General features: G+C 40.4%; 1 protein-coding gene across 5 annotated transcripts in view; it reads right to left on the bottom strand.

Annotated features, from left to right (window-relative positions):
- Nucleotides 1–5,842: 5,842 nt before the first annotated feature.
- TPD52L1 (TPD52 like 1) overlaps nt 5,843–26,453 on the bottom strand; it is a 91,480-nt gene continuing 70,869 nt past the window's right edge. For 2 of the 5 annotated variants that reach the window (XM_040238994.1, XM_040238997.1), the window contains exons 4-8: nt 20,211–20,312; nt 16,861–16,875; nt 14,895–14,933; nt 11,893–11,953; nt 5,843–6,459 (exon numbers count right to left, since the gene is read on the bottom strand). In XM_040238994.1, the coding sequence (XP_040094928.1) occupies nt 6,331–6,459; nt 11,893–11,953; nt 14,895–14,933; nt 16,861–16,875; nt 20,211–20,312 (346 nt within the window). In that variant the 3' untranslated portion in view covers nt 5,843–6,330. The remainder of the gene's footprint in view (nt 6,460–11,892; nt 11,954–14,894; nt 14,934–16,860; nt 16,876–20,210; nt 20,313–26,453) is intronic. The other 3 variants (XM_040238995.1, XM_040238996.1, XM_040238998.1) reach the window with 3 other exon arrangements.

Here is a 26,453-nt window from a genome sequence, read left to right on the forward strand (position 1 = left end):
CACAGACTTGAAAACCTGGTCATGGTTCCCTCCCTGCAATCCTTTTTGTCATCTGGGGATAGAAATCTGGGCATGCAATTTCAAATGTTATTTGTCTGCCTCTGCTTTTCCCCTGGCTGGTTTATATTTTTCAGGCCTTGATTATATTTATCAGCAGACAAGAAATACATAATAAGGTATTACTGGGTCATTGAACCTTATGGAGAGATCACGTCAGACCTGGCTTCTTCCCTTCATTTCCCTTTCACAGGGTAAGTAATTTCCCTGCTTGCCTTTAAGTGATACAAAGCCACTGAATGGCGGAGAAAGGATGGCTGTCCGTGTAGGCCAGCTCAAGAGTTTGGTGGAAGCATGACGCCTATCCCTTTAATTCAGATGTCAGTTTCCATTTGAAGAAGGCCTAAAAAGGCTAGCATGGTGAGAATTCTAGGCAGCGTTTCTTTGGAAACACTTTGCAGTATCCATGGATACCCAGTCTGCCGGAAGCAAGGTGCCATGATCTCTTCAGAGACAACACACACGTGTACATAGAGCTGATCTGCACTGCAAAGAGCCGTGTTGCTCTGCACTGAAATGCTGTTGCATCACAGCCACACCATGTAAAAAACAGTAAATGGTTGGAAGTCAACAAAGTCTGGTTAGTACTGAAGATACAATTAGCAAGAAAACAGAACCATATCAGTATTTTGGAGTTTTTTTTCTTTTCCTCCTGGCATGAAATCATCCACACAAAATAACCCCAGATAAAGTTCAGACATTTATAACCGGAAGATGTTCCGTGACCCTGGAGTTTTATTGGGATGTTTGCCTGCTGTAATTTTCATAAATCCACACAGAGACTGGAAGTTTTTCCTGGGTCAGACTTAATACTAGGCACAATCGTCTCAGTTTTTCATTTACCTGCCACGTGAGGGTTCACATTTACTCCTAAATCTTGCTTACTTGGAATAATATATTTAAACACCAGGTTTGAAACAGTTGCTTTCCATGTCACATTATCACCATCTCCCTGTTACCAAATCCAGGCTCCCTCTGCTTGTCAAAGATCAGCCAATAAATCTGAGAAAAGGTGTTAAGGCAAGGAAGACAACTTTATTTGGAAGCTGGCTGAAAGAAGATGGCAAGATAGCACCTCAAAATAACCATCTTCCCAGGGCCTAGTTGCCAGGTTCTTTAATGGATCAGAGATTGAGGGAGGTGAGGAAACAAGTGAAAAGACTATTCAATCCTTGCAAATGGCAAGCCTCAGGCAGGGGGATGGATATATTAGTTTCACTTCCTTACTGTCCTTCAGAGGTAGGTGGGCTCAGGTTATCTCCCCAAGGCAGGCAATTATGTATGCCTATAATAACAAGGTGGCAAAGTGTTAGTTGCTCAGTCATGTCCAACTCATTGCAACCCTGGATTGCAAACCTGCCAGGCCCCTCTGTCCATGGAATTCTCCAGGCAAGAATACTGGAGTGGGTTGCCATGCCTTTCTCCAGGTGATCTTCCCTGACCCAGGGATCGAACCCAGGTCTCCCACATTGCAGGCAGATTCTTTACCATCAGAGCCGCCAGGGAAGCCCCAAAAGTGGCAAAATGAGGGTTAAAGTCACATAAGCAACATGAATTCAAAATTAACCCTTTCCGGTTACATTCTTTTATTGTACCCATCCACACTCCAACCTGATAAAAAGTGAGAGGAGAGGGTTGGGGTTAAAGTTCACAACCTTATGCACTACTATACAGTGAAGTTCAACAACTTTCAGGCTGACATAATTTTGGAACAATGTACAGTGGCAGAACAGTCACTTAGATCCCCAGTGTCCTCTTCACACTGACCACTGTGAGTGGCATGGCTTATCAGGAGTGCTCACAGTAAAGCACACAGTTGTTCTGTTTTCCATGGTTCATGACCAGATCTATAAGAAATGTGTAATTTAGGGAAAATGCAGATTGTTTTGCTGACATGACTATCAATAGTCATAGTTGATGAGATAAAGGTGTGTGAACTTATGAATATTCTCCATCAAAACAACAGGATTTAATAAGTGATAAATGGTTAAATTACAGAATGACTTACTTCAAAAAAAATATTTTATAATCACAATTCATATTGGAATTTTTTATTATTGAGATATATTTTTGGTATCATACATATTATAATATCATTTCATATACTTGGTGCTGATCTAGCCTGAAGCTGTTTTGATTTGTTAGCCAAATATGTCCATTGTGTGCAAATACTGTTCAGTACTGTGGAACACTTGAAAATACTGCATGTGAGCTGAGCCCAGCTGAACAAAATAGGGCAACTCAGCAGCCGGTCAAATTGGGATACACTTGCCTGTCAAAGTCAGGGAGACAGGCAGCTCCAGAGTCATTAGGCAATGAGAAAATGAGACCTGCCAACCAACAACTGTTTTAATTATTCTACTTAAGTGATGTGATGTTGAATGGTTTACCTTGGAAATGAACAGAGATCATTCTGTCGTTTTTGAGACTGCATCCAAGTACTGCGTTTTGGACTCTTTTGTTGACCAAGATGGCTATTCCATTTCTTCTACGGGATTCCTGCCCACAGTAGTAGATATAATGGTCATCTGAGTTAAATTCACCCATTCCAGTCCATTTTAGTTTGCTGATTCCTAGAATGTTGATGTTCACTCTTGCCATCTCTTGTTTGACCACTTCCAATTTGCCTTCATTCATGGACCTGACATTCCAGGTTCCTATGCAATATTGCTCTTTACAGCATCGGACCTTTCTTCTATCACCAGACACATCCACAACTGGTATTGTTTTTGCGTTGACTCCATCCCTTCATTCTTTCTGGAGTTATTTCTCCACTGATCTCCAGTAGCATATTGGGCACCTACCGACCCGGGGAGTTCCCCTTTCAGTATCCTATCATTTTGCCTTTTCATACTGTTCATGGGGTTCTCAAGGCAAGAATACTGAAGTGGTTTGCCATTCCCTTCTCGAGTGGACCACATTCTGTCAGACCTCTCCACCATGACCCTCCTGTCTTGGGTGGCCCCACATGGGATGGCTTAGTGTCAGACTTTATTTTGGGGGGCTCCAAAATCACTGCAGATGGTGATTGCAGCCATGAAATTAAAAGACGCTTACTCCTTGCAAGGAAAGTTATGACCAGCCTAGATAGTATATTGAAAAGCAGAGATATTACTTTGCCAACAAAGGTCTGTCTAGTCAAGGCTATGGTTTTTCCAGTAGTCATGTATGGATGTGAGAGTTGGACTGTGAAGAAAGCTGAGTGCCGAAGAATTGATGTTTTTGAACTGCGGTGTTGGAGAAGACTCTTGAGAGTCCCTTGGACTGCAAGGAGATCCAACCAGTCCATTCTGAAGGAGATCAGTCCTGGGTGTTCATTGGAAGGACTGAGGATGAAGCTGAAACACCAATACTTTGGCCACCTCATGCTAAGAGTTGACTCATTGGAAAAGATACTGATGCTGAGAGGGATTGGGGGCAGGAGGAGAAGGGGACGACAGAGGATGAGATGACTGGATGGCATCACGGACTCGATGGACGTGAGTTTGAGTGAACTCTGGGAGTTGGTGATGGACAGGGAGGCCTGGCGTGCTGTGATTCATGGGGTCGCAAAGAGTTGGACACAACTGAGCAACTGAACTGAACTGAAGTGATGTGGGTTATTCATCACACATCTCATGGCAGAATGAGAAAAGATATGGCCATCATACCATTCCTCGCTCAGAGGGAATAATTTTTGAAAACTTAACAATTAATAGAGGTGAGAGGAATATAGTTTTTATAAAACATCAAAATAGAATTTTTGAAGAATGATTTAAAATAAACAGCTAAGATATAGTTTATTTTAGCTTTGAGCATTAACACTAATTTTCTTGATCATTTTTCTGCCCAGTTTTCATGCTGTGTTTTCAGATTGTAAGGTTGAGACTATTGTGTGTAGAAATGGGTTGGTGAATGAAGACATTTGTTTATAGCAATGTAACTGCATTTTCTAATACAATGCAGTGTGCTGAATGTGGCCAAAAGAAGGTGGCAATGAGTTTATAAGAGGTGACCAGGCCACTGTAGACTGGACAGAGAGACCAAGGGCATGCCACAGCAGTGGGCAAGCAACACACAAGCCAGCTAGACATGGTTTGGCTTCAGCCAGCAGGCTGGAAGGCTAAGTTAGGGAGAATGCCAACACTTCGACTGGCAGAGCTCCTTTGTCCACATTCGTCTACTCTGGTTCGAGTTTACACCCCCACACCTGTTGCTACCAAGAGTCCAGGCCTCGGAAATTCTGTGTCCCCAAACCAGTTTGATTTTCAGTTAGGTATATGGATTGTTCTGCTCCATTAATGTGAATAGAATTTTTTAAAGTTAGCTTTATTTCAATATGTCACAAATACCCACTTCTATCTAATGAAGTTAAAAACTGAACAATGAACATACTATGTTATGCATATTATATGGATTATATATTATCCATAAATAACATTATTACTATATTTAAATTGGTGTTTTTTTTTTTTTTTTTAGTTTGTAAGTCTATTCTACATTCTAGAGTGTACATTTTAAAAAATGTAGCTATAGGATACTACTGTCAGGTAATTAGAATAGAAAAAAGGAGTCCAACATGGTGGTGGCTAAAAGAGAAAAGCCTGCGAAAATGGAACAGAAGAAAATCCTCAGACTGGAGTGAGAACTTCAGGTGAAACAAACATGCCCCCTTCTTGCCTACTCCAATTGGCAGAGGGCAGGCTCAGGGGAGGAGGAGATGAATGAATCAAAGGAGGAAGCCAAGACAGACTGAGGCCTCTCCTTTTGGGTTGGCCCACCCTCATGCCTCGAGGGTGTACTCTTCTTTGCTTGCCCAATAAAACTGAGCTGTAACAGAGCTGCAACACTGGTCCGCCATTTCAAATTTTTGCTGCGATGAGACAGAACTGAGGAAATTATACACCCCCTGTTAGGTAAAAGACGACCAGGTACACCAAAAAATGTCTAACAGGCTTTAATGGCGAAGCACTCCCAGGCGGGGTTCCAGACCGAACGGGGCAGGTCGAGGGAATCGGCTCGGAACCGCGTTGGGAGTTTGTTTATATATGCACGTCGCGAGGGATGGCTGGGTTAGCGGATGGGAGTTTGGATAGGCTGCTGGTTCGCGGCGTTGCGAGCTGATAGGTTTCTCTATGCAGCTGAGGCGGGACGGCTTATGCAGCTGAGGCGGCGCGGTTCATGCAGCTGGGGGCGGGGCGGCTTTAGCTGGCAGAGTGTGCTGTCCTTGGTCCCTGGCATCTGGGAGGCGCCCTCCATTAGGGACTTCCCCCGCCGGCGGGGGAGAGGAGGGGCAGCCCATCATGGCCCCCGGGGGCCGACCTTACACCCCCCACCCCCTGACACACACTACTAATAATAAATGCTACCTGCTACCTAACAACAAATGGACGTTCCCCTTGAGAAGAAAAGAGAAGTTTGTGATGTGGAAGGTAAACATTACTGCAGAAATCTGATTGTACTAAGACGATTTTTTTTTTTTTTAATGTGAGCAGTTTGCATACTGGAAAGAGTGGCAGAACTCTGCTTCTACCATTTTCTAGCAAATCCTTTTGCATCTGTTTCTTGCCTACTTAACTCAGTAGTTACCTGAGTTAAATACTATTCTAGGTAGATTTGAGAGAATTTCAGAATTGCAGATTGTTTTAGCATCCTAAAGTAGCAGAGGTTATAATTACTTATGTATCCTCTTATATTCTTCAGATTAGCAGTAGACGTTGATTTTAAAACAGCGTCTGCAGAATTACACTACCACCTGTCAAGTTCATCAACAGCCCTGAAACGTAAAGAAATTAAGGATTCAAAGTTATCATTAAAATCAATTATTTTAATTGATCAAATAAGCATAGGGAATTAATTGAAGTAGGTGAGGGAGCTCACAAGCAGTTTGAAGATATTTGCAGTGTCATCTCATTCCCTGCTGGAGCCAGTCAGAAAGAGAGCCATCCAGCGAACAGAACTGAAAGGGGGCACTTAGCCTTCAAAGACATGCACTTCCTATAGGAGTTCAAGCAAAAATCAAAGCAAATAATTAACAGCTACAGGTTTGGAAAACATGTTGAATTACACAAAAACAAGGGTCATGACCAATTGTGTACCTGCTGAAGTTGACATTTTAAAAGATGACAATCTAGGAACTCTAAAATGGTTGTGTGGTCCAGCAAAGACACGAATTCAAATGTAAATCATTTAATTAAACTTTGAGGCGAAGCCATTTGAAGAACAAGGTCAAGGCCTGTGTCTTCCCGAGGGACAGTGGTCTTCCTTCCCGAGGCGCGCGGGCGGGGCGGGGCCCTAGCACTGTAGCTCCTCCCCCTCGGCCAGCCGGGGGCCGCCGGCCGGGCTCTGCGCGCTGGCGTGGGCCGTGGAGCTCAGCACCTCCTCGAAGCTGCCGCCGCCGTGGTTCGCCCCGCCTACTTTCGTCTGAAACGGGCAAAGAGGCACGGGTACAGTTACTTTGTCATTTTCGTAATTTTAAAAAATAAGATGGATTACTCTGAAGTACAGAAATACTTGTTTTCTTGAGCGGGCATGCAAACGGGATGCCAAGGATGTAGAGAAGTTAAGTTTCCTTTCACAGAGGGCTAGGGTGTCAATCATATTTGGGTTTGGGGACTGGACTCGAAACTAATTTGTACAACACTCTCTTTGTCTCTCTAACTTTAGCAATATTCTCTTTGTCCCTTCTACATCTAAAATTCTCAGTCCCTTCAGGGGCATGTCCAGATCTGTGGATTTGCACCGTCTCTTCAGTCACCCAGAGAACCAATTTAATCAAAACAGAATTGAATGTTAGATAAATCCCCCCAATTTTACAAATGGAGGAACTCCTTTAAGCGACGCCAACTTTTCCTTTTGAGACTTAACAAGACAATCTGAAGTTCTGGTAAATGTCTCTTGGAAAGCAGGGTGGATCAAGGGAACATGATCTCTGGTCTCTACTTTGAGAGTTGGAGATGAGTCATGGCTTAAGCACTAGTCCTCTCATATCTTTCCAGGCAGCGGTCTTAATAGGAGGATATACCTTAAAATGCAAAATTATGATGCTTTCAGATGCTCTCTGTTTGTATACTTATTGTTGGCTAATAAGAATATAGTCAGGAAGAAATCAATTTATAATTAAGGAATATGGTTAAGTACTTTGAAAAATTTCTTAGTAAAAGGTCTCTCAAAAGAATATTTAATGGCCCCAAAGGCTTAATGCAAGTCTTGGCCCTCCTTTAACCAGTAACAATATGGAAAAACACTCTGAGGAAAAGAAAGGTACAGAATAGATAATGTGGCTATTCCCAAAATTCTATCTACACCTCACTGTCACTTACTATGATCACTCACAAGGACATAGACCACACTGGGGAATGTACCTGCTGATTGCCTGGCCTGCCTTTTAAAAACTTTAACCAGGTTTTGAAAGCAGTTCAGTTCTCGCAAATCACACACCTACTTTTCTCCCACTGTCACTAAAATCCCTCTGCCTCTGTAAATTCAGTTACTAAGTTGAGTTTTTCCACTCTGCTTTAGATTGGAAAACTCATTCTGGAAAGTGACAGATTATAAATATTTTAGACCTGAGAACCACATAGTCTCTGTCACAAATACTCAAATCAGCAATGGTAGAAAGCAGCCAAGCTAATATGTAAGTGAATAAGCATGGCTGAGTTCCGTAAAAGCTGTTTGTATGGACACTGAAATATGAATTTCATGTAATTTGATTTTCAAATTATAAAATATTATTCTTCCTTTGAAGAATAATTACCATTAAGAAAAAAGTAAAAATCATTTCTTAGCATACAGATCACTCAAAAATAGGGGACCAGCTGGATTCAGTCTGTCCATCTTAGTTTGCAGACCTCAGGCACAGAGCACTGATTCCTCCTCTACTCTGTTGTCTTAACACTGGGAAGAAGCAGGGCACCGTAAAAGCTGTATGTATGGACACTGAAATATGAATTTCATGTAATTTGATTTTCAAATTACAAAATATTATTCTTCCTTTGAAGAATAATTACCATTAAGAAAAAAGTAAAAATCATTTCTTAGCATACAGATCACTCAAAAATAGGGGACCAGCTGGATTCAGTCTGTCCATCTTAGTTTGCAGACCTCAGGCACAGAGCACTGATTCCTCCTCTACTCTGTTGTCTTAACACTGGGAAGAAGCAGGGCATTGGCTTCAACTACCTAATTTTTCACTATGCTTATTTTCTGAGAGACAAGTCTAATTCAATGTAATTGACTCTATTAATAGTTTTCATCTTCCTCTTTAGTCGCATTCAGTCACACAGAGTATTGAGTCAGGTGAATACCAACTACTGATGTATTCTTCTGGGCTTTGTTTTATTCTTCTCTTCTAGTTTTCAGCTTCTCAAATCAAAAGAGAAAATTAAAGAAGGAGGAAACCACTTTGAAATAAAGCAATTTAGCAAAGAAAGGAGTGGACTAAAGGGGTTTCCTAACCATGTGAGTTTAATGACCACACACTACAATACTAAAGTACTGCCTAAAGCCAAGGATGTGGGCTTCCCAGATGGTGCTGCTGCTGCTGCTGCTGCTGCTAAGTCGCTTCAGTCGTGTCCGACTCTGTGCGACCCCATAGACAGCCTGCTACCAGGCTCCTCTGTCCCTGGGATTCTCCAGGCAGGAACACTGGAGTGGGTTGCCATGTCCTTCTCCAATGCACGAAAGTGAAAAGTGAAAGTGAAGTCGCTCAGTCGTGTCCGACCCTCAACAACCTCATGGACTGCAGCCCACCAGGCTCCTCTGTCCATGGGATTTTCCAGGCAAGAGTACTGGAGTGGGGTGCCATTGCCTTCTCTGCCAGATCGCGCTAATGGTAAAGAACTCCCTGCCAATGCAGGAGACTTGAGAGACTTGGGTTCAATCCCTGGGCTGGGAAGATCCCTTGAAGAATGGCATGCCAACCCTAACCCTAACCCATAGAGCCACAGAGTTGGACACAACTGAAGTGACTTAGCACATACACATGTGCTTAAGCAGAGATGTGAATAATAAGCTTCTCCTGAACTCTTCCCTTCAAAATGGTTTTTCATCCAAGAATTTGTCACTATGTCCCCAAAATTATAACTGCTCTTAGCAAAAAAAAAAAAAATTTCTTTGAATTACTGAATTGGGTTTCCTGGTCTCTCATAATAAAATGTCTAGTTGAAAGGACACAAAGAACCAATAAGCATAATATGTCTTACCTTTTTTGAGGTTTTAATTTAGGCTATACAATGTGCTTATCAAAAAGTAGGTGCACTGAAAATATGTTCTGCTTGATACGGAACAATACAATAGTTGGAGAGGATGTCATTGCTCATGATTCACTGGAACACGGTAGAACAGTGTTCCAAATATGGTTTCATAGGAGCTGATTCTAGGCCTGCTTTCTGTTTGCTTGTTTTTAGATGAAATAGAAATTGTGCTTATTGAGTATACAGGTTACACCAGCCAAGATTTCAAGCAATACACTGATGTGTATTATAAGGATGTGCATTACAAGGATGTAGGTGGAAAGGACTACCTTTACATGATTTGGATGAGTTGGCAAGTTTTCCTGGAAAATCAAACTAACGACACAATTGGGTATAAAATAAGAATGATCCACCGAACGATCCATTGGGTACAAATGCCAGATGGTGTGACAGACTGTGTGAGAAGATGGCAGGAACGGACCTCACTTCACAGCAGAACATTATTTCTAATAGAACTCAAATATGAACATGATCCCTTCTGAGTGGTGTTTGAAAAATCAGGCTTGAAGCAGTATGTGTCAGTACAAATACAGCATATCGACCTGCAGGTTATTTCACTCATCCTTACTGATTCCTGAGTCATTCCTTCAGCAGGAAACAGCCTCAGGATTCATAATTGAAGAAAGTTATAGGAGCTTTGGAGAAGATTCAGAACACAACAGTAAACTACACAGAAAATAAACAATGTAGGAAGGGTTAAACGTCTACTGTCTAGTCTGGGGAACAAAAGGAATGAATGAGGAATTTGTACTTGACGGTTTGACACAAAGAATGATTATCAGCTATTCTCCACTGTCTGTGTGGGCAGGAAAAAGGGAAGCTAGCATTGGCCATGACCCAGGAGCTGGGTGGGATGTGAGTCTTGTAAAATCTATGGGCAGTCATGCGGATGTAGGACCTGCTTTCAGGTGGTCTTGACACAGGCTAGTATCCAGTTGGCGGAGTTGGTTTTGTACATGTCTGAGGGAGGAGGCACGCTCTATACCTTCCATTTAGATGAGGTGAGAAAAGTGAGAGGCTGACAGTGTGGATCAAACTCTTGAATCATATGTGTCCTGTAAGCGTACCAGATTTTCCTAAAAGCAAAAGTAAATAGGTTGTTCTTTATTCTTCTTTTGCTTCTTCATATCTCCTTCTTTTAAAGGAAACCTAAAAATGTACAACTTTTCCTGTGTCAGAATTTAGCTAACAACAAAATCCATCCTTCCTGGACTGTCTAAGGCTGAGAACCAAATGTTGAGCAATTAACCCCTGGGGTTTTTTGAATCTTCTCTTTTGAAACTAGGTATTTTAGTAAGAGAAATGTCTGTGACACTGCATGTCCCTTCCTATCAAAAGTTTTCTCTACAAATAGGGGCAATATAATGGTTCCTCCTGGTTCCTAAACACTCAATAAATGATAACATTGACAAACAGAGCAGTAGAACTGTACAACTAGAAACTGCTCATAACTGAAGGCAATGAAAGCATGGTAAATGCTGAGTAATAATTTCATTCTTGGGCCTTAAATACCTAATCACAGGCCTGGAAAAGAGAAGACCATGTAAAAACCCTCCTCTAAAGGGAAGGACCCTCCAGCTCAAAATTGATAAGAGCATGTAGGACCTCCAGGAGGGAATTACTTACAATCTCATGAACTCTCGCCTGGCAGCACATGTGGGGGCTGCATGATTCAGAAGCAGCTGGGTAATCAGCACATGCCTCTATCTGCTTTTGAGCTAAAGGTCACACATGTTCTTAATTTTCCCAGTAATAGGGAAATACAGAAATGGAATGTATACAAAATAGTGATAATATCAAGATGTAATTATGTTTAAGTAATACCTTTAAAAAAATCCTTAGTAGTATCCATGATTTTTCCTGTTTTAAATGTTCTATACATTTAAGATTAGACTGCTTCTATTTTTGCTCTTTTATCTTCAGTACATTAATTTATCTATGCTCAAACATGAAATTCAATCAATTTTTTTAGCACCTACGATACAACAAGCATCTTTTCAGTATATCCAGAGAACAAATGCACCATTACAAAATAATACATTTTGTGACTCAGCTTCATTTTGCCTTCATGCTGTGCTGTGCTCAATATTTGAATGGAGTAGACAAATCTAAATAGTTGAGGGGTGGTGGATGGCAGGATGACCCATGGAGCCAAGTTTATTTCCACTGATCCACGGTTTATTTCTACTGATACACCAAATCAGCTCAGAGGAGCTCTGAGCTGTTACTGAAATTTCCCTAACACTCTAAATTCAGAGTTCACATATGGTTTGTCCTATCCACATTCATCTATCACATACCTGCTTCTTGAGTAATAGCATTAAGAGTTCTAACCAGCAAATAGATCAACACAAACCCCAATTCACTTGAGTGCACAATTCACTCCTGAATGGTTTACATGAACAACTTTGTACGTATACAGTAACAATATTCAATACTGGTTTTATTTACAGATTTATATGTGAAGAAAAGTGACTCGGTGCAAGGCTGCCTTCTTGATGGCAGCCTTGGAACCAAATGCTGGTGGCCCCACATTTGGAACCAAGCGACTAAGCTTTCCTGATTCATGAACCCCATGACGCAAAATTTACTTCATCTGTACCTTAAGGCTTGTGACAGTTGTCTCAACCCTCTCCTCAAATGATTTGAAAGTAGGAGAATTCCTAAAATAACAAAAAAAGAGAGGTCAGCTCCAAAGACCTAGCTGTGTTAGCAACTGTGCTATCTGGTTTCAAACATTGCCTCTGCACCAGAGCTAGTTGTTGGTTGACCACCTACACCAACCATGTTGTAAAAGATATTTCACTTCTGCTAGGTTAGATCCAGAAACCATAGCCTACCATGGGATTTTTCTAAGTAAAATTGTCAGATGTTCAGCTGTAGAATAAATAATAGAGCATTTGGCAAGGCTACAACTGGCATAATTCCATGTTGAACCATAAATCATTCCCAGTGAGTCAAAGAAGTGATAGCTTAATTTTTCATTTACTAATTAATGATTTCTATCACAATACGCCTTTTTCAAACCCAGTTATTTTATAACCACTGGAAAGTCTATCTGAAGAATGTCATGTTCAAGTTTTCCCACATGGAATTTTAAAAGTCATTTATTTTTAGTGAATGTGAGACAAGACAGAAATAGCTACAGGGGAAAAAAGGTTCATATGTTTTCAAACGTTAAAATTTTTAAGTTTTAAAACTAAGTATTTTGTCAGGGTCCAGGAAGCAGTGTTTCTGAAAGTCAATGCCTTATTTTAGGTTGAAATATACTTATTACTTGTCTAATGCTTGATCAAAACGATGCTATTCACATGTGTTATATTTCCTTTCAAAGAAGATACTTATTTGTTCTTACTAGACAGAACCTTGCAGTCTACTGACGTTTTATTTGTAACTCAGTCATTGTATTAAATAATCTACATACCATGTTATACTTCTAAGATTTAGATTTTTCATGTGGTGCTTTTTGGTTTCCTATACTGTATTTGTCTACATGAAATTATGAATTAATGACATCATTACCCTAAAAGTGATATCAACTGAGTCCAATGATATCAACTCAGTCCAACTAAGGCAACTGGAACTGAATTAAAAATGAGTCTTAAATCTAGCATTCATGTCAGCTTTCAGCAACAGTGACTGTCATCATTTTCAGGTCAAATAATTCAACCGAATGTTACTATATTTGATAAGCCACTTTCTAGTCTCTCTTGAGTACAGAAGAAATAAAATAAGAGAAGTGACCTAAAGAAACTTTATAAGGGAGAACAGTTATAAAACATGGGCTTCATTGTGTGGTGTGGGCTGTAGCATGGCTGTAATACCATCAAGAGAAAACTAACATACAGAATATGTTTTTGAATGAATTTGTCTTTGTTAGAGTTTGTCTGTCAAGGCTGATACTCTGGATGGTCAGAAATCCATTTGCATCCAGGTTGCATGAATTAACAATGTTGAGCCCGGAGGGACCAAGCACAGCATCACATCTTGTATATGACTCAAATATGAGTCAAATTCCTATGAGCAATCCTCTACAGTACCTGTCTCATGATGAAATACTAGTGAAACTGCATGAGAGTGATTCAAAAGTATATACTTACTAGCACCTGACTTCCAACGCACATTTTATTTGACCAAGCTGGTCACATGACTACCTGTTATCCATCAGTTGTATAGGACCACAGTGGGCACTTAGTTCATCCTAATGGTTCACAGTGGATGTTAGTTGAGTAAAATCCCTTTTTTAGAAAAAAGTTAATTTCAGGCAAGCTCATAAGGAACGCATTTGACCCATAAGTCATTTGATTATTTCTGTCTCCCAGAGAAAAGCCATATGAATTTTTTTCAAGCCTTCTTTGGACACTCAGACAAAATTTAACAAGTAAGGAAGCTCAGGGCTGCAGGGTGCACTGGTCAATGTTCTCATGCTAGGGGAGCAAGTCATTCAAATATAAACTAAGCCATCTATGCTCTCTATTTTTCCCCACATTAGGGAAATCAAATGCTCTGGTCCAACTTGCAAAGTCACAACATAGCCCCGGTGTAGAAGAGACATCAGCAGGTATAATAAATCAGACACTCCTCTAATCTGATTACACTAGATTGCATGCTGGAGAAGAGGGAGAAACTGCAAATAACCCTAGAAAGAATTTGGCTTCAAAGTGCTTGAACTATTTAGAGTAACTGAGCTCCCTCTAGAATGTAATCACACCACAATATGTAATATAAAGCAGGAAAGCAGAGACACAGTTCTGAATGAAGTGAGGGAGGGCTCCAGGGGCCAGATGTCCTTCCACTGAGCCCCTCCCCAGGGCAGCCCAAGGGTTCCTGGAAGCACCGTGGGAGGAGCCCAAAGTCTGGTTCTACCCTTTATTTTTAAGCGTGATGAAACCGCTATCACCGAAATGATCTTCCCAAAGCTGCCAAGTTTACCCCTAGAAGAACTGGGCTACAACCTGCATCCTCTGACTCCCAGTCTAACATTTTGATTTTATCTGATCATATCACTATGTCACACCCACTGGAAGCCAGAGGAACACCTTTCTCTGGAGTTTTCAGCTGACCAATAAGCTTAATGGTATTTTTATTGTTCAACAGACTCTTCACCTTAATATATCCTTTAACAAATCCTATTGTTATCCTTTCTAGAACTGTAGCCCTCTTTGTCTCCTATTTTTTCATTTAATGCTGTGATAATAAAATGATTTCCCCCTTTACAGTTGTGCTTGGAATGTTCCAGGCCTTGTACTGAGTGCTTTATGCAGACCATACATCTCACAACAGCCATATGAAGTAGATAGATTCTCATTTCTCCTAGTATACGGGCAAGAGAATGGAGATTGAAGTAGATTCGGTAAACTGTCTCAGGTCATACAAATCAGGAACTGCTGGATTTAAACTAGTGTGTCCAGTCAATAACCCGAGCCCTTCACAAGGACAATTCTTCTATAGCATTGTCAGCCTTCTTTTCCTGGGGCCATCAGAAAAGAGAATATAATAGGTCATGGCACTTCCCCTCATATAAAAAAGGAAAAAAATCCACAATAAAAGTAACACTTCATACACATTCTGCATTGAGATTATGTAAACTAATTTACACATTACCTCATTGCAGGCATACTTATGGAATGGCGAATGGAGTAGCTTCAGGGCAAAAGCAGATTAAAGGGGAAACAAAAAAAGAGAAAAGAAGATAGTACAATGTAAGTATATGAGAAACTCCTCATTCACAGTTTTAAAACAGCAATGTCAACTATCTGAAGTATTCCCTGCCCTCCCCACCAAGATGATATTTGTTACTGTTGGGTAGGATGGGCCACAATCATTTCCAAGGAATAAAGGAAGAGCAGATGGTCCGTGGCTGCATATTATTTTATTGGGTTGGCCAAAATGTTCATTTGGGTTTTCTGCAAGATCGTATGAAAGACCCCATACAAATTTCTGGCCAACCCTATACTTTCCCTGTAAGCCAGGAAATCTGAGGAAAGTGTCTGATTCCCCCCGGGTCAGGCCAGCAGCCCATGTACATGACTCTGGGGACATGATTTCTGGTCCAGCTCCCTCCTCCTGTTTCAGGAAGACAGTCAGGGACAAGGGGCAGTGCCCAGCAGGTAGAGCCAGGCAGCTAACAGCTCATCATCCCATTTGAAGCTCATCAGAGGACCACACAGAGTCAACATGAGTCAATCAAGGAAACACGCCAAGTAAACACATTTCACACAGTCCGACGTGGGAGCTAGGTTTCCGCCTCCATCCTAGGACAACTGGTACAAGGATCAACTTTTCTGAGACTTCTAAGAGCATCAGCTGTCTTACCTTATTGATCCTACAGCAACTGATTCATTGTCCCTCTGACGGACTGTTATTTCTATGTGAGTTCCGCTTAGAAATCACGGTGTGTGGAGAGAGGAAGCAAAATGGGGTTCATTTTCCTAGGCGAGCATTCCCTCATCCACTTTCCAGCACAGTTCCTGCCTGCTCCTCTCCCAAGAAGCTTAACAGGTAAGGGATCAAACCCACCCTCACCTTCCCTAACAATATCCACTGAGGTTAGGGTTAGTAACTTTACTAGAACTCAGAAAGAAAAGAACAAAGAAATGCAGCGGATATTTACAGACACTCCATTTAGAAATCATAGGCAAAATACTTCTTCATAAATTATATTTTAAAAAGAGAATTACTAAAAGAAATTCATCAACATTATCACGTATTCATCTCTTAAATTGGAGATGGCAATGGGACACCACTCCAGTACTCCTGCCTGGAAAATCCCATGGACGGAGGAGCCTGGTAGGCTCCAGTCCATGGGGTTGCTGAGGGTCGGACACGACTGAGCGACTTCACTTTCACTTTTCATTTTGATGCACTGGAGAAGGAGATGGCAACCCACTCCAGTGTTCTTGCCTAGAGAATACCAGGGACGGGGGCGCCTAGTGGGCTGCCATCTATGGGGTCGTACAGAGTTGGACACGACTGAAGCGACTTAGCAGTAGCATCTCTTAAATACAGGTAGTTTTCTTAGCAAAGAATTTTTTTTTTTTAATTTATGTAATAAGATTCCACCCCAACGGAGGCTTAATTCAGAGACCTGGGACTCACAGTTGCACACATGTTAACATTTGGGCTTTCTACTTCAACTCCAGAGGGTACAGAAAGTTGAAGGTGAACCATCTGCCTAAATAACAATTATAAGAAGTTCAGAAAAACATGACAATCTAGAAGAAATTGTTCTGTTTCTCGACTTTACTTTCTGCCGGTTTCATATACATCTGCAGTGCACAATTTCACTTTCCTTTTCTTCTAAGGACCTCTGTACACAGGCATGATGCAGAAAGAGATCCCTGAGGATGATTCAGCAAGCGAAAGTGATGCATTAATAAATGATTCAGAAATGAGATAAACAAGTGCTGAAATAGATGCAAACACATTAGGTGCTCTATACTCTGTAACTCCCTGGTCATGACACTCTCAGGAAAAGAGCTTTGGGGCCGAGGCACGCCCACTATGGTGCTCTGGGGAGGAAGGGAGCTTCGAGGGAGGGAGCCAGTTGGGCCCCCGGGGCAGCGCTTACCCGATGGAATGAGACCTGCAGCCACAGCAGCACAGGAGAGAAAAGGAGGAGCAAGGTTAGCACATCAGGATGCAGAGAAAGGACCACACTGCCCGCTGTCGCCTTTCAAGAGCCCCAGGGAAAAGATAAGGGACCCCATTCCTTATTCTTTTTGAGTGCACTGACTTTTCAATGTCTTCACAATTGCTTTCCCAACTCTTTTTTTTTTTTTTTTGAGCCAAAATTTCATTTTATTTTATTTTTTATTTTACTTTACAATACTGTATTGGTTTTGCCATACATCAACATGAATCCGCCATGGGTGCTTCTCACTGTTTTTCTCATGGCTATAGCTGGATTCTCTGTTAAAGTTATACAAGCCTTGTCCAAAGATGTCATCTCCACTAGATTACACACTGTTTGAGTGAATTCACCCAGAAGTGCCAAGAAGATGGCAACATTATTATTATAAAAATGATTCCAGTAGCTTGCATTTCTTCACAGAGTCGTTTCATAAATGTGACTTCGTGTTAACCTCAGAGAAAACCATCTGGTTAGGTAGCTATTAGCCATGTTATCCAGCAGACGGAGAAGGAGGCAGAATTCCAGGACTGGGCTGAGGGGCCTTCACTTAGGGGTCATCAGGATAAAAGGAGGACCTTAGCTCAGGAAATATTTGTTTTTATAAAACATCTAAATTAAATCTTAACATAGTGTTTTTCACTCAGTTATTAAAAGGTCCAAATTCTAAGTTTTGGAAACCTGTGAGTATTAACTTGTAATGATTTTAAACAAAAACTGAGAGGTCCTGTTTTTCTCCTAAGGTATCTAAATTTTTCTGGCAATTTTTGAACAAATTCAGAAATGTGTTCCCAGAATTCACAAAGGGATATTATGATGTAACCAACAAAATATAAAATAATATGATATTAATACTTTCAGACTGCAAAGAGGTTCAAAGTAAAATGCCTGCAATAAAATTTTTAAATTTCCCCACTATCATTTTATAAATTGACAAGTTAATTTGAACCCCAAATTGAAAACCCACTAATTGTTCTCATTTAAGAATCATTACTGTATTAAACTTAAGTAATTTTCAAATATGATTTTTACATATATTACTTGTTCTAGTATAATCAAAAGTAATAATCCTTTGTAAAACTTGTTTCCACAGGGACTTATCCTCATTTATAGATAGATGTTAGATATTTAGCTTGAGAAAAATATAGATCGGAAAATATAAGTCTACAAAATATTACAGGATCATATTTGAATCTCTAGTAATAAAGACTACATTTCCCAATATTTTTAGACACAGTTTATAATGGAAGTGTTGTGTACTCTACACAGAGCAGTAATTAACAAGAAGTTTGGCACTCCTGGGAAACAGATTATCCATTATGCTAAAACAAAGCCACATTGAAACAGGAGGAAAGGCAGTTAACACACCTTGATATTATGCCCAGTTCATGCAGGAACATGAGTGTGTCAACATGCTATATGTGTGAAACACAGTCTTCATTCTTTACAACTCATGAAATACAGCACACTCCTGTTCAGGGGCTCTGCCTAATTTCTGTCCTGGAGGGCCACCTTGTAACTGAGATAGTTCCTTAGTAAAGGTAAAAACTAGCATTTATTGAATGTTTAATACATGGCATGCTGCCTTCTGCTACGTGCATAATAACCTGATGATCTTGTTACTCTTATCTACATTTATAACTGAGAATTCCCAGGTACAGGTAAGTTACACTTGGTTCCTCAACACCTAACCAGTTGAAGTCAGATAACCTGAGAGCTTATTTCAAACGGATTCCTAGATGCCATCCAAGACCTACTGAGGTGCAATCTCAAGAGAGAGAGGTGGAATCTAGGAATATGCATTTCACAAGCTTCAGAGGTGTCTGTAAAGTCTCCTACAGTTGGATAAACACTGTTCCTGTTGGCAGTATTATGGCACTGTGATCATTGTTTCAACTAAGTATGTGGAAAACAAATTTTATAAACATGACAAAATACATTTTCTTGGATATAACTGGTGATAAGGTCTTTCCTGTTTTAAGGAATTATTTAATTAGTTTAGATAAATGCTTTCCTGCCATTGAAATGACTGCAAATTTTATTCTAATAAAGCTAGGGTTAATTAATAATCCAAAATGCTTACTGGTTCATCACATGCTGCCTCTGAAGAATTTTAATTGCTTTTCATTATTGCTTTATTAGCAAAAATGAAGATAAAGCAATGTACTCAGATTCATGCATATGTACTTACTTAATTCTAGCCTCATGAATGCCAAGTTCTTAAGATGATGCATGAATTTTGGGCACAATCCAGTAATTTTTGAAGTCAAAAAATAACTTAAACACAAAGATATAAATATTTGCCTCTAGGCATCAAAGCTGCAGAGTAATACAGAAAGCAATAATTTAAGAATCCAGTAAAATAATATGCAAATAGTTTTTAAAAAGAAGAAACATAAAATGTACTTGAGAAGTTTTTAAAAATTGAACTTGATTTTTAGAGACAAAAATGACATTGATTTATAAAGAAAAATCTCCTAAGCATATCAGCCAAATTCAAAATAAACTATGATAGGTATTTAAATAAGCAAAAAAATATGAGAACAGCAACTGTATGTAAGATAACTTTCTAGAATATAATATAAAAAATAAAAATGGTCAATACTACATTGATCTCAGTTCAAAATCTTGATATTCACCCTAATTTTATATAACAAATACTGAAAATAACCGAAATGTGCAAAGGAACTGGTTTAAAAATTTTGGTACAGCTGTGCACTGGAAGATAATACATCCTCTGAAAATGAAGATGTAATAAACATTTATTAATATATTCACAATATATTGGCAAAGTAAAGAAAGAATATTACCAGGTGCATATATCCATGGTAGCTTTTTAGAATAAAAGAATAAATATCTATATATTTAGCATAGAAAAAAAATATATACTAGCTGTATGTGTACAAAAATGTAGGCAAGAATAGTTTATCAGAGCATATTCACTGAAAGCATATTTTAACTTAGTTTAAGTTACAGTGATTCAAATTCAGTGTGTGCTGCATTCTTTTGAAATCTCTCCTTATTACTGGTGATTAAAGGTACCCTCTGTCTTCTATTTTTACTAAATAGTAGAAAGGGCATCTCTGCGATCAGGTCCACTAAGCTGACCTTTAGGTAGAAAATGTCCCAATATAAAAATGTATCTCAGTCACCAATAGGATCAGGCACATAAAATTTTAATCCAATTAAAGAAAAGAATGCCTTAGAAAGACTAGTCAATGGATAATGCCGCTCCTTGTCTCTGAAAGCCAAAGGCCTAGCCTCTTCAGCATGGTTCTTTCCCACAGTACCTCATGTCTCCAAACTTCTTGCTGATGGCTGTCCCAACATTGCTGAAAGCTGCAGTTGCCTTCTGCCCCGCATGACTGAGGGTTTCATGTGTTTTCTTGTAGCTAGAAATAAAACAGAAAAATAAGAACAGCTTATTATCAAGACCGCCCATAATACATTCATTGTCCTGCTCTCTCCTGTGGGCTTAGTCGCTCAGTCGTGGCCGACTTTTTGGGACCCCATGGGCTGCAGCCTGCCAGGCTCCTATGTCCATGGGGATTCTCCAGCAAGAATACTGGAGTGGGTTGCCATGCCCTCCTCCAGGGGATCTTCCCAACCCAGGGATCGAACCCAGGTCTCCCACATTGCAGCAGATTCTTTACCATCTGAGCCACCAAGGAACTTCTGAAAGTTCCCTTTCCAAAACAGATTTAGGAAGATGATCCACAGAAGCAATTGCTTCTGTTCTTTGGGAAGGATGGATTGGTGGCTGCTCATCAGCAAGAAAGTCAGACCATGCAATCTGACTTCAGTGAAAAATACACATTTGTAAGCCTAGATGTGAATGTGCAGATCTTTAATCACAAATAATGGAACTGCTTAGATAGTAGAAAATTATTCTTAAAGAGATGTATTAACTCTATGAAAGGACAATGAAAGCTCTAGCCATCAAAGCTAACACAGATTAGAGAATGCATATTTCAAAGAGAAATGTAAGCTTTTACTATTTATGTGGGTAAAAGGAACCATAAAAAGGCAAAATTGAACTAGTACTTATTTTGTAATATGGAGAGAGGTTGGAGTAAGTAGGGTGCATAATCTTAAGCTAAAACAGTGACTTTTTTCAAGACAGTTTTAGGAATACAATACTGCAATGATCTGTTCCTAAACCTATGTCCCCACAAGGCTGACTCCTCGAGGACAAGGAAGCCATTCATTTTTGTGTCCTTAGGATCTGGCAGCAGGAAAAAGGGGAAACTGAATAAATACTAGATGAAGGAATCAGTGATCGAAGGGGAAGCGCCTCTGTTGGTCTGAACTGGGAGTCAAGGCAGTAAGAACAGAGCGGTGTGATGGATTATAGAGAGAGAATGGACAGACTTGACAAGAGGTCACTAGTGACAAATGGAACAAGACAGAAAGATTGGTTTCAGGTTTTGAGCATGGTGGCAGAAAAGGCAGTGGTGTGTCCACTGGCCTGGGAAATTTCCAAGCGTTAATTAATAAAGCAGAAAACAAAAGCACCTAACCCGAGGGGATACATAAGTCAAGTCACTACACTGCACTGCTTAGACTTCTACAGAGCTGTATGTATTATATTGGATTTCCCAGGTGACGCCAGTGGTAAAGAAACTGCCTGCCGATGCAGGAGACATAAGAGATGTGAGTTCCACCCCGGGGTCAGGAAGATCCCTTGAAGGAGAGCATGGCAACACACTCCAGTATTCTTGCCTGGAGAATGCATGGACAGAGGAGCCTGGTGGGCTACAGTTCTTAGGGTGACAAAAGAACTGGACATGACTGAAGCGACTCAGCACATATGCACATGTGTTATACTTAATATAATTATATCTCAACTGAACCCAAAAATTTGAACTGATTTTTAAAAAATTAATTATTATAAATGAGATGGTTGGATGGCATCACTGATTCAACGTACATGACTTTGAGCAAGCTCTGGGAGACAGTGAAGGACAGGGAAACTTGGCATGCTGCAATCCATGGGATCACAACTGAAAAACAATTATTATAACGCACATACCATCATATTCCAATATATGCTGTCCCCAGGTAAGTTCCCCCAAAGCTCCCTGCTTAATGCATATGGCACCTCCAAGAAGACTATGTCCTATGAAATCCATTATGTGGGAACTTCCCTTATCCCTCCACCCCTTCCACCTCCCACAAGTCATCCAGCCCTAAATATACTATCAGACTTTAAGCAAGTGCTTTAAAATACCCTGTCAGTTTTCCTTGGGACTGAAATCACTTTCAGTTCAGTTCAGTTCAGTCGCTCAGTCATGTCCAACTCTTTGTGACCCCATGAATTGCAGCACCCCAGGCCTCCCTGTCCATCACCAACTCCCCAAGTTCACCCAAACTCATGTCCATCAAGTCGGTGATGCCATCCAGCCATCTCATCCTCTGTCATCTCCTCCTCCTGCCCCCAATCCCTCCCAGCATCAGAGTCTTTTCCAATGAGTCAACTCTTCACATGAGGTGGCCAAAGTATTGGAGTTTGGCTTTAGCATCAGTCCTTCCAAAGAACACCAAGGACTGCTCTCCTTTAGGATGGACTGGTTGGATTTCCTTGCAGTCCAAGGGACTCTCAACAGTCTTCTCCAACACCATAGTTCAAAAGCATCAATTCGTTGGTGCTCAGCCTTCTTCACAGTCCAACTCTCACATCCATACATGACTACTGGAAAAACCATAGCCTTGACTAGACGGACCTTTGTTGGCAAAGTAATGTCTCTGCTTTTGAATATGCTATCTAGGTTGGTCATAACTTTCCTTCCAAGGAGTAAGCGTCTTTTAATTTCATGGCTGCAGTCACCATCTTAATGTGCTAGTGATTTGAAAATCAGTGTTAATAGTTAAAAGGAGAAAGCATGTCATCCTCTAAAGTGTTCTGACCTAAAGCATTTTTCTACATGCAGGAAGAAGAAAAGAATTTAAATTCAACAGTCTTTTTATAAGAAGACATTGTAGAACAGAAATCTATTTTCTATTATGGGATTTAAAAGAGAGTAATACTTTTAACAACTGCATATGCAGCACTTCACCAAAGACACAAAAACTCTTTAGACTTCTTCTCTTCCAAAGGTTCTCTAAACACAACACCAAATCACAGATTTACCACTTGAATCTAGAAAAGTAGAACCTATGTTCTACCTTGTATGATGAGGCCAGTAAGAATGAGCAACCATGAGATGGGCTACGTGGTCTTTTAAAATTAGGTCTTTAATCTTCACTGGCACTTCTGAACCTAATGGCGCCACAGCAATGCCACATAAATAAGATATAATAATCTTTACTGACCACAATGGGATGGAAGTCTTAGAAGCACAAAATCAAAGAGTAAATAAATCATATACCAAGCTTCAATTTTCAAGCACTGTGCACTTTTTAAAAAGCTGAATGTTAGATTTTTACTACTCTGTATATAGGGTGAATTTATTAAGCTTCCAAAAAGATGGAATAGTTGAAATTCCATTCCATGACCTTCTCCTCTTTGTAGACTACTATTTGGTCTATGATACAACTCAGAGGGGTTTATTGTTGGGGCAATTTTACGGGTTAGCAAAGGCCAAATACTAAAATGAAGCACATCAGTTTGAATAGCCCACCATGACATGACATCAGGTTTTCAAATTACTTTTCCTTCTATTTCCAGAAGAGATTCAATTTCTCCTCCAATGGTCTCCCCACCTCTTCACCCCAAGGCCACCCACCTCCCCTGTGCCTCCTTAAAGCCTAACAACATTATAAAGCTTCAGAGAAGAAAAAAGAAGAGGGTAGGGGGACTTTCTGTGTGTGTTCTTAGAGTCTTTGAAATCAAAAAACTATGACAAAAACAACAGCAACAACAAGCCCTGGGACACAGATGATCTCTTGACCTAATACTGTATGGTTATCTTTCTAAAAGGGAGATAATTTTAATCTGCTGTGTAGTTATTCCTATTCATCTGGTTTCTTTCCAATATGAATCCTACCACAAACTAAAATATGCAAAATCTTTCATTAACATATCAGAGGTTTTCCTTTCATTATAAATCAAACTAACTAGGTCATGACTGTTTAATCAGCATGCAAAATATTGCCTCTGGAATACCTGTAGTGCCTTGACAGTTAAAATTCTTTTTAGTGCTTTGAAATCTAATTCTATCCAAGCTAACCCTACCCCAGTTCATCACTCCCTCACATCAAAATTTTCACCACATGATGCATAGATATTGTTCTAAAATCAGTATGATGTACATTAATGGCAGGAATTTAAATATTCAGGGGAGAAAAAAAAGGAAAGATGGGCGAATGGAAAAAATAATGAATCTTACACACATATCCATCACCCACAGTTTCCTTTCAGTCTTTTTTTCTACATATATATATTTTATAAGTGAGATGAGTTTTCACTGAATATTATGTTAGCTAGCATTTTTCTATGTAATAAATTTTTTTTTTTTTGAAAAGTAGCATTTTAATCAGAGAAGGCGATGGCACCCCACTCCAGTACTCTTACCTGGAAAATCACATGGACAGAGGAGCCTGGTGGGCTGCAGTCCATGGGGTCACAAAGAGTCAGACACAACTGAGCGACTTCACTTTCACTTTTCACTTTCATGCATTGGAGAAAGAAATGGCAACTCACTCCAGTGTTCTTGCCTGGAGAATCCCAGGGACAGGGGAGCCTGGTGGGCTGCTGTCTATGGGGTCACACAGAGTCAGACATGACTGAAGTGACTTAGCAGCAGCAGCAGCAGCATTTTAATGGATGCAAATTATTTAACAAACAATAATTTATTTCACCATTAAAAATATCCAGGGGAAAAATAGATTCTATGATCATACTCTTCTCCTTGTCACAACATAGGACTTTTCCCTTCGCTTCAGTTCAGTTCAGTTCGGTTCAGTCGCTCAGTCATGTCCGACTCTTTGTGACCTCATGAATTGCAGCATGCCAGGCCTCCCTGTCCATCACCAATTCCTGGAGTTCACTCAAACTCATGTCCATCGAGTCAGTGATGCCATCCAGCCATCTCATCCTTGGTCGTCCCCTTCTCCTCCTGCCCCCAGTCCCTCCCAGCATCAGAGTCTTTTCCAATGAGTCAACTCTTCGCATGAGGTGGCCAAAGTACTGGAGTTTCAGCTTCAGCATCATTCCTTCCCTTAGCAGTCAAGAAAAAAGGGTGCAAAAGAATGATCTCCTGAAATTATGTTGCTGATAGACTCAGGCCTCCCTCTTAAAAAAGAGATTTATTCTTCTTTACAAAGGAAAGTTCACATCATTCCTAAAGGTTAGTGAGACCATAACCATCTGTATTTATTAACTAATCTCTGAGGAAATCTATTCTAGTCCTGTAGCTTTCACTGCATCAGCATGTAGATAACTCTCATGTCCATCTCTAGCCCTGATTTTTCCTCTGAGTTGCCCCCTTGGAGCAACTTGTTGGTCTGTTGGGCATCTCAGACTAAACACAGCTCAAACAGAATTTTTTTTTCAACATTTTATTTTGCCTTGGTTGCTAAGGCGTGTCTGACTCTTTGCGACGCTATGGACTGTAGCCCAGCTGGCACCTCCATCCATGGGATTTCCCAGGCAAGAATACTGGAGTGGGTTGCCATTCCCTTCTCCAGGGGATCTTCCTGACCCAGGGACTGAACCCAGGTCTCCTGAATTTCAGGCGGTTTCCTGCATTTCCGGCAGATTCTTTACTGACTGAGCCCCCAGGGAAGCCCTTGTATTGGGCTATAGCCGATTAACAATGTTGTGATAGTTTCAGATGCACAGTCAAGGGATTTAGCCGTATACATGTATCCATTCTCCCCCAAACTCGCCTCCCATCCAGGCTGCCACAAAACAGTGAGCAGAATTCCACATGCAATACAGCAGATCCTTGTTGGTTATCCATTTAAAATATGGCAGTGGACCTGTCCATCCCAAACTCCCTAGCTGTCCCTGCTCCCCATTCTTCCCCCCTTCCCTGGCAACCATGGTTGCTTCTCTAAGTCTGTGAAGCCAAAACAGAATTATTGGATCTCCCCACCAGACCTGCTTCCTAGAACAGCAAACAGGCATACAAAATGCCAGATGCTGTTTTGCACTCACTGAATCCTCACTACCTATGATAGGTACTAATATGATCTCATTTCATGGAAGCCCCTCTATGCTTGGGAGAGAAGTATCAGCAAAGAGAAAAACTGTTTCCCACTCAGATACTAGGAATGTAATATCTTTAAGTTCCAAAGGGTAATAGTAGGGAAGAAAATGCATAACACAAGGTCAAAAATTTCTTGATGGTGGAATCTGGGGTCAAAGATAGGAAGCCTCTATGGTTTTTCCATCAGGCCCCACCCCCCAACACATGAAAGGAAGAAAAATCACATTATGATTTGGGCACCTTCTTCCCTTTGGCACAAGACCACCTGGCAAGCAAAATATTTTAAATCATTAGAAAAGTACCACAATAGTTAATTATTTTGTGAAACTTTAAAAAGTAACCCCATAAAAGCAAGACTGTAGAATACTCAAAGTTATTCTA

Source organism: Oryx dammah, unplaced genomic scaffold, assembly GCF_014754425.2.
Source record: "Oryx dammah isolate SB20612 unplaced genomic scaffold, SCBI_Odam_1.1 HiC_scaffold_4, whole genome shotgun sequence".
Lineage (NCBI taxonomy): Eukaryota > Metazoa > Chordata > Mammalia > Artiodactyla > Bovidae > Oryx > Oryx dammah.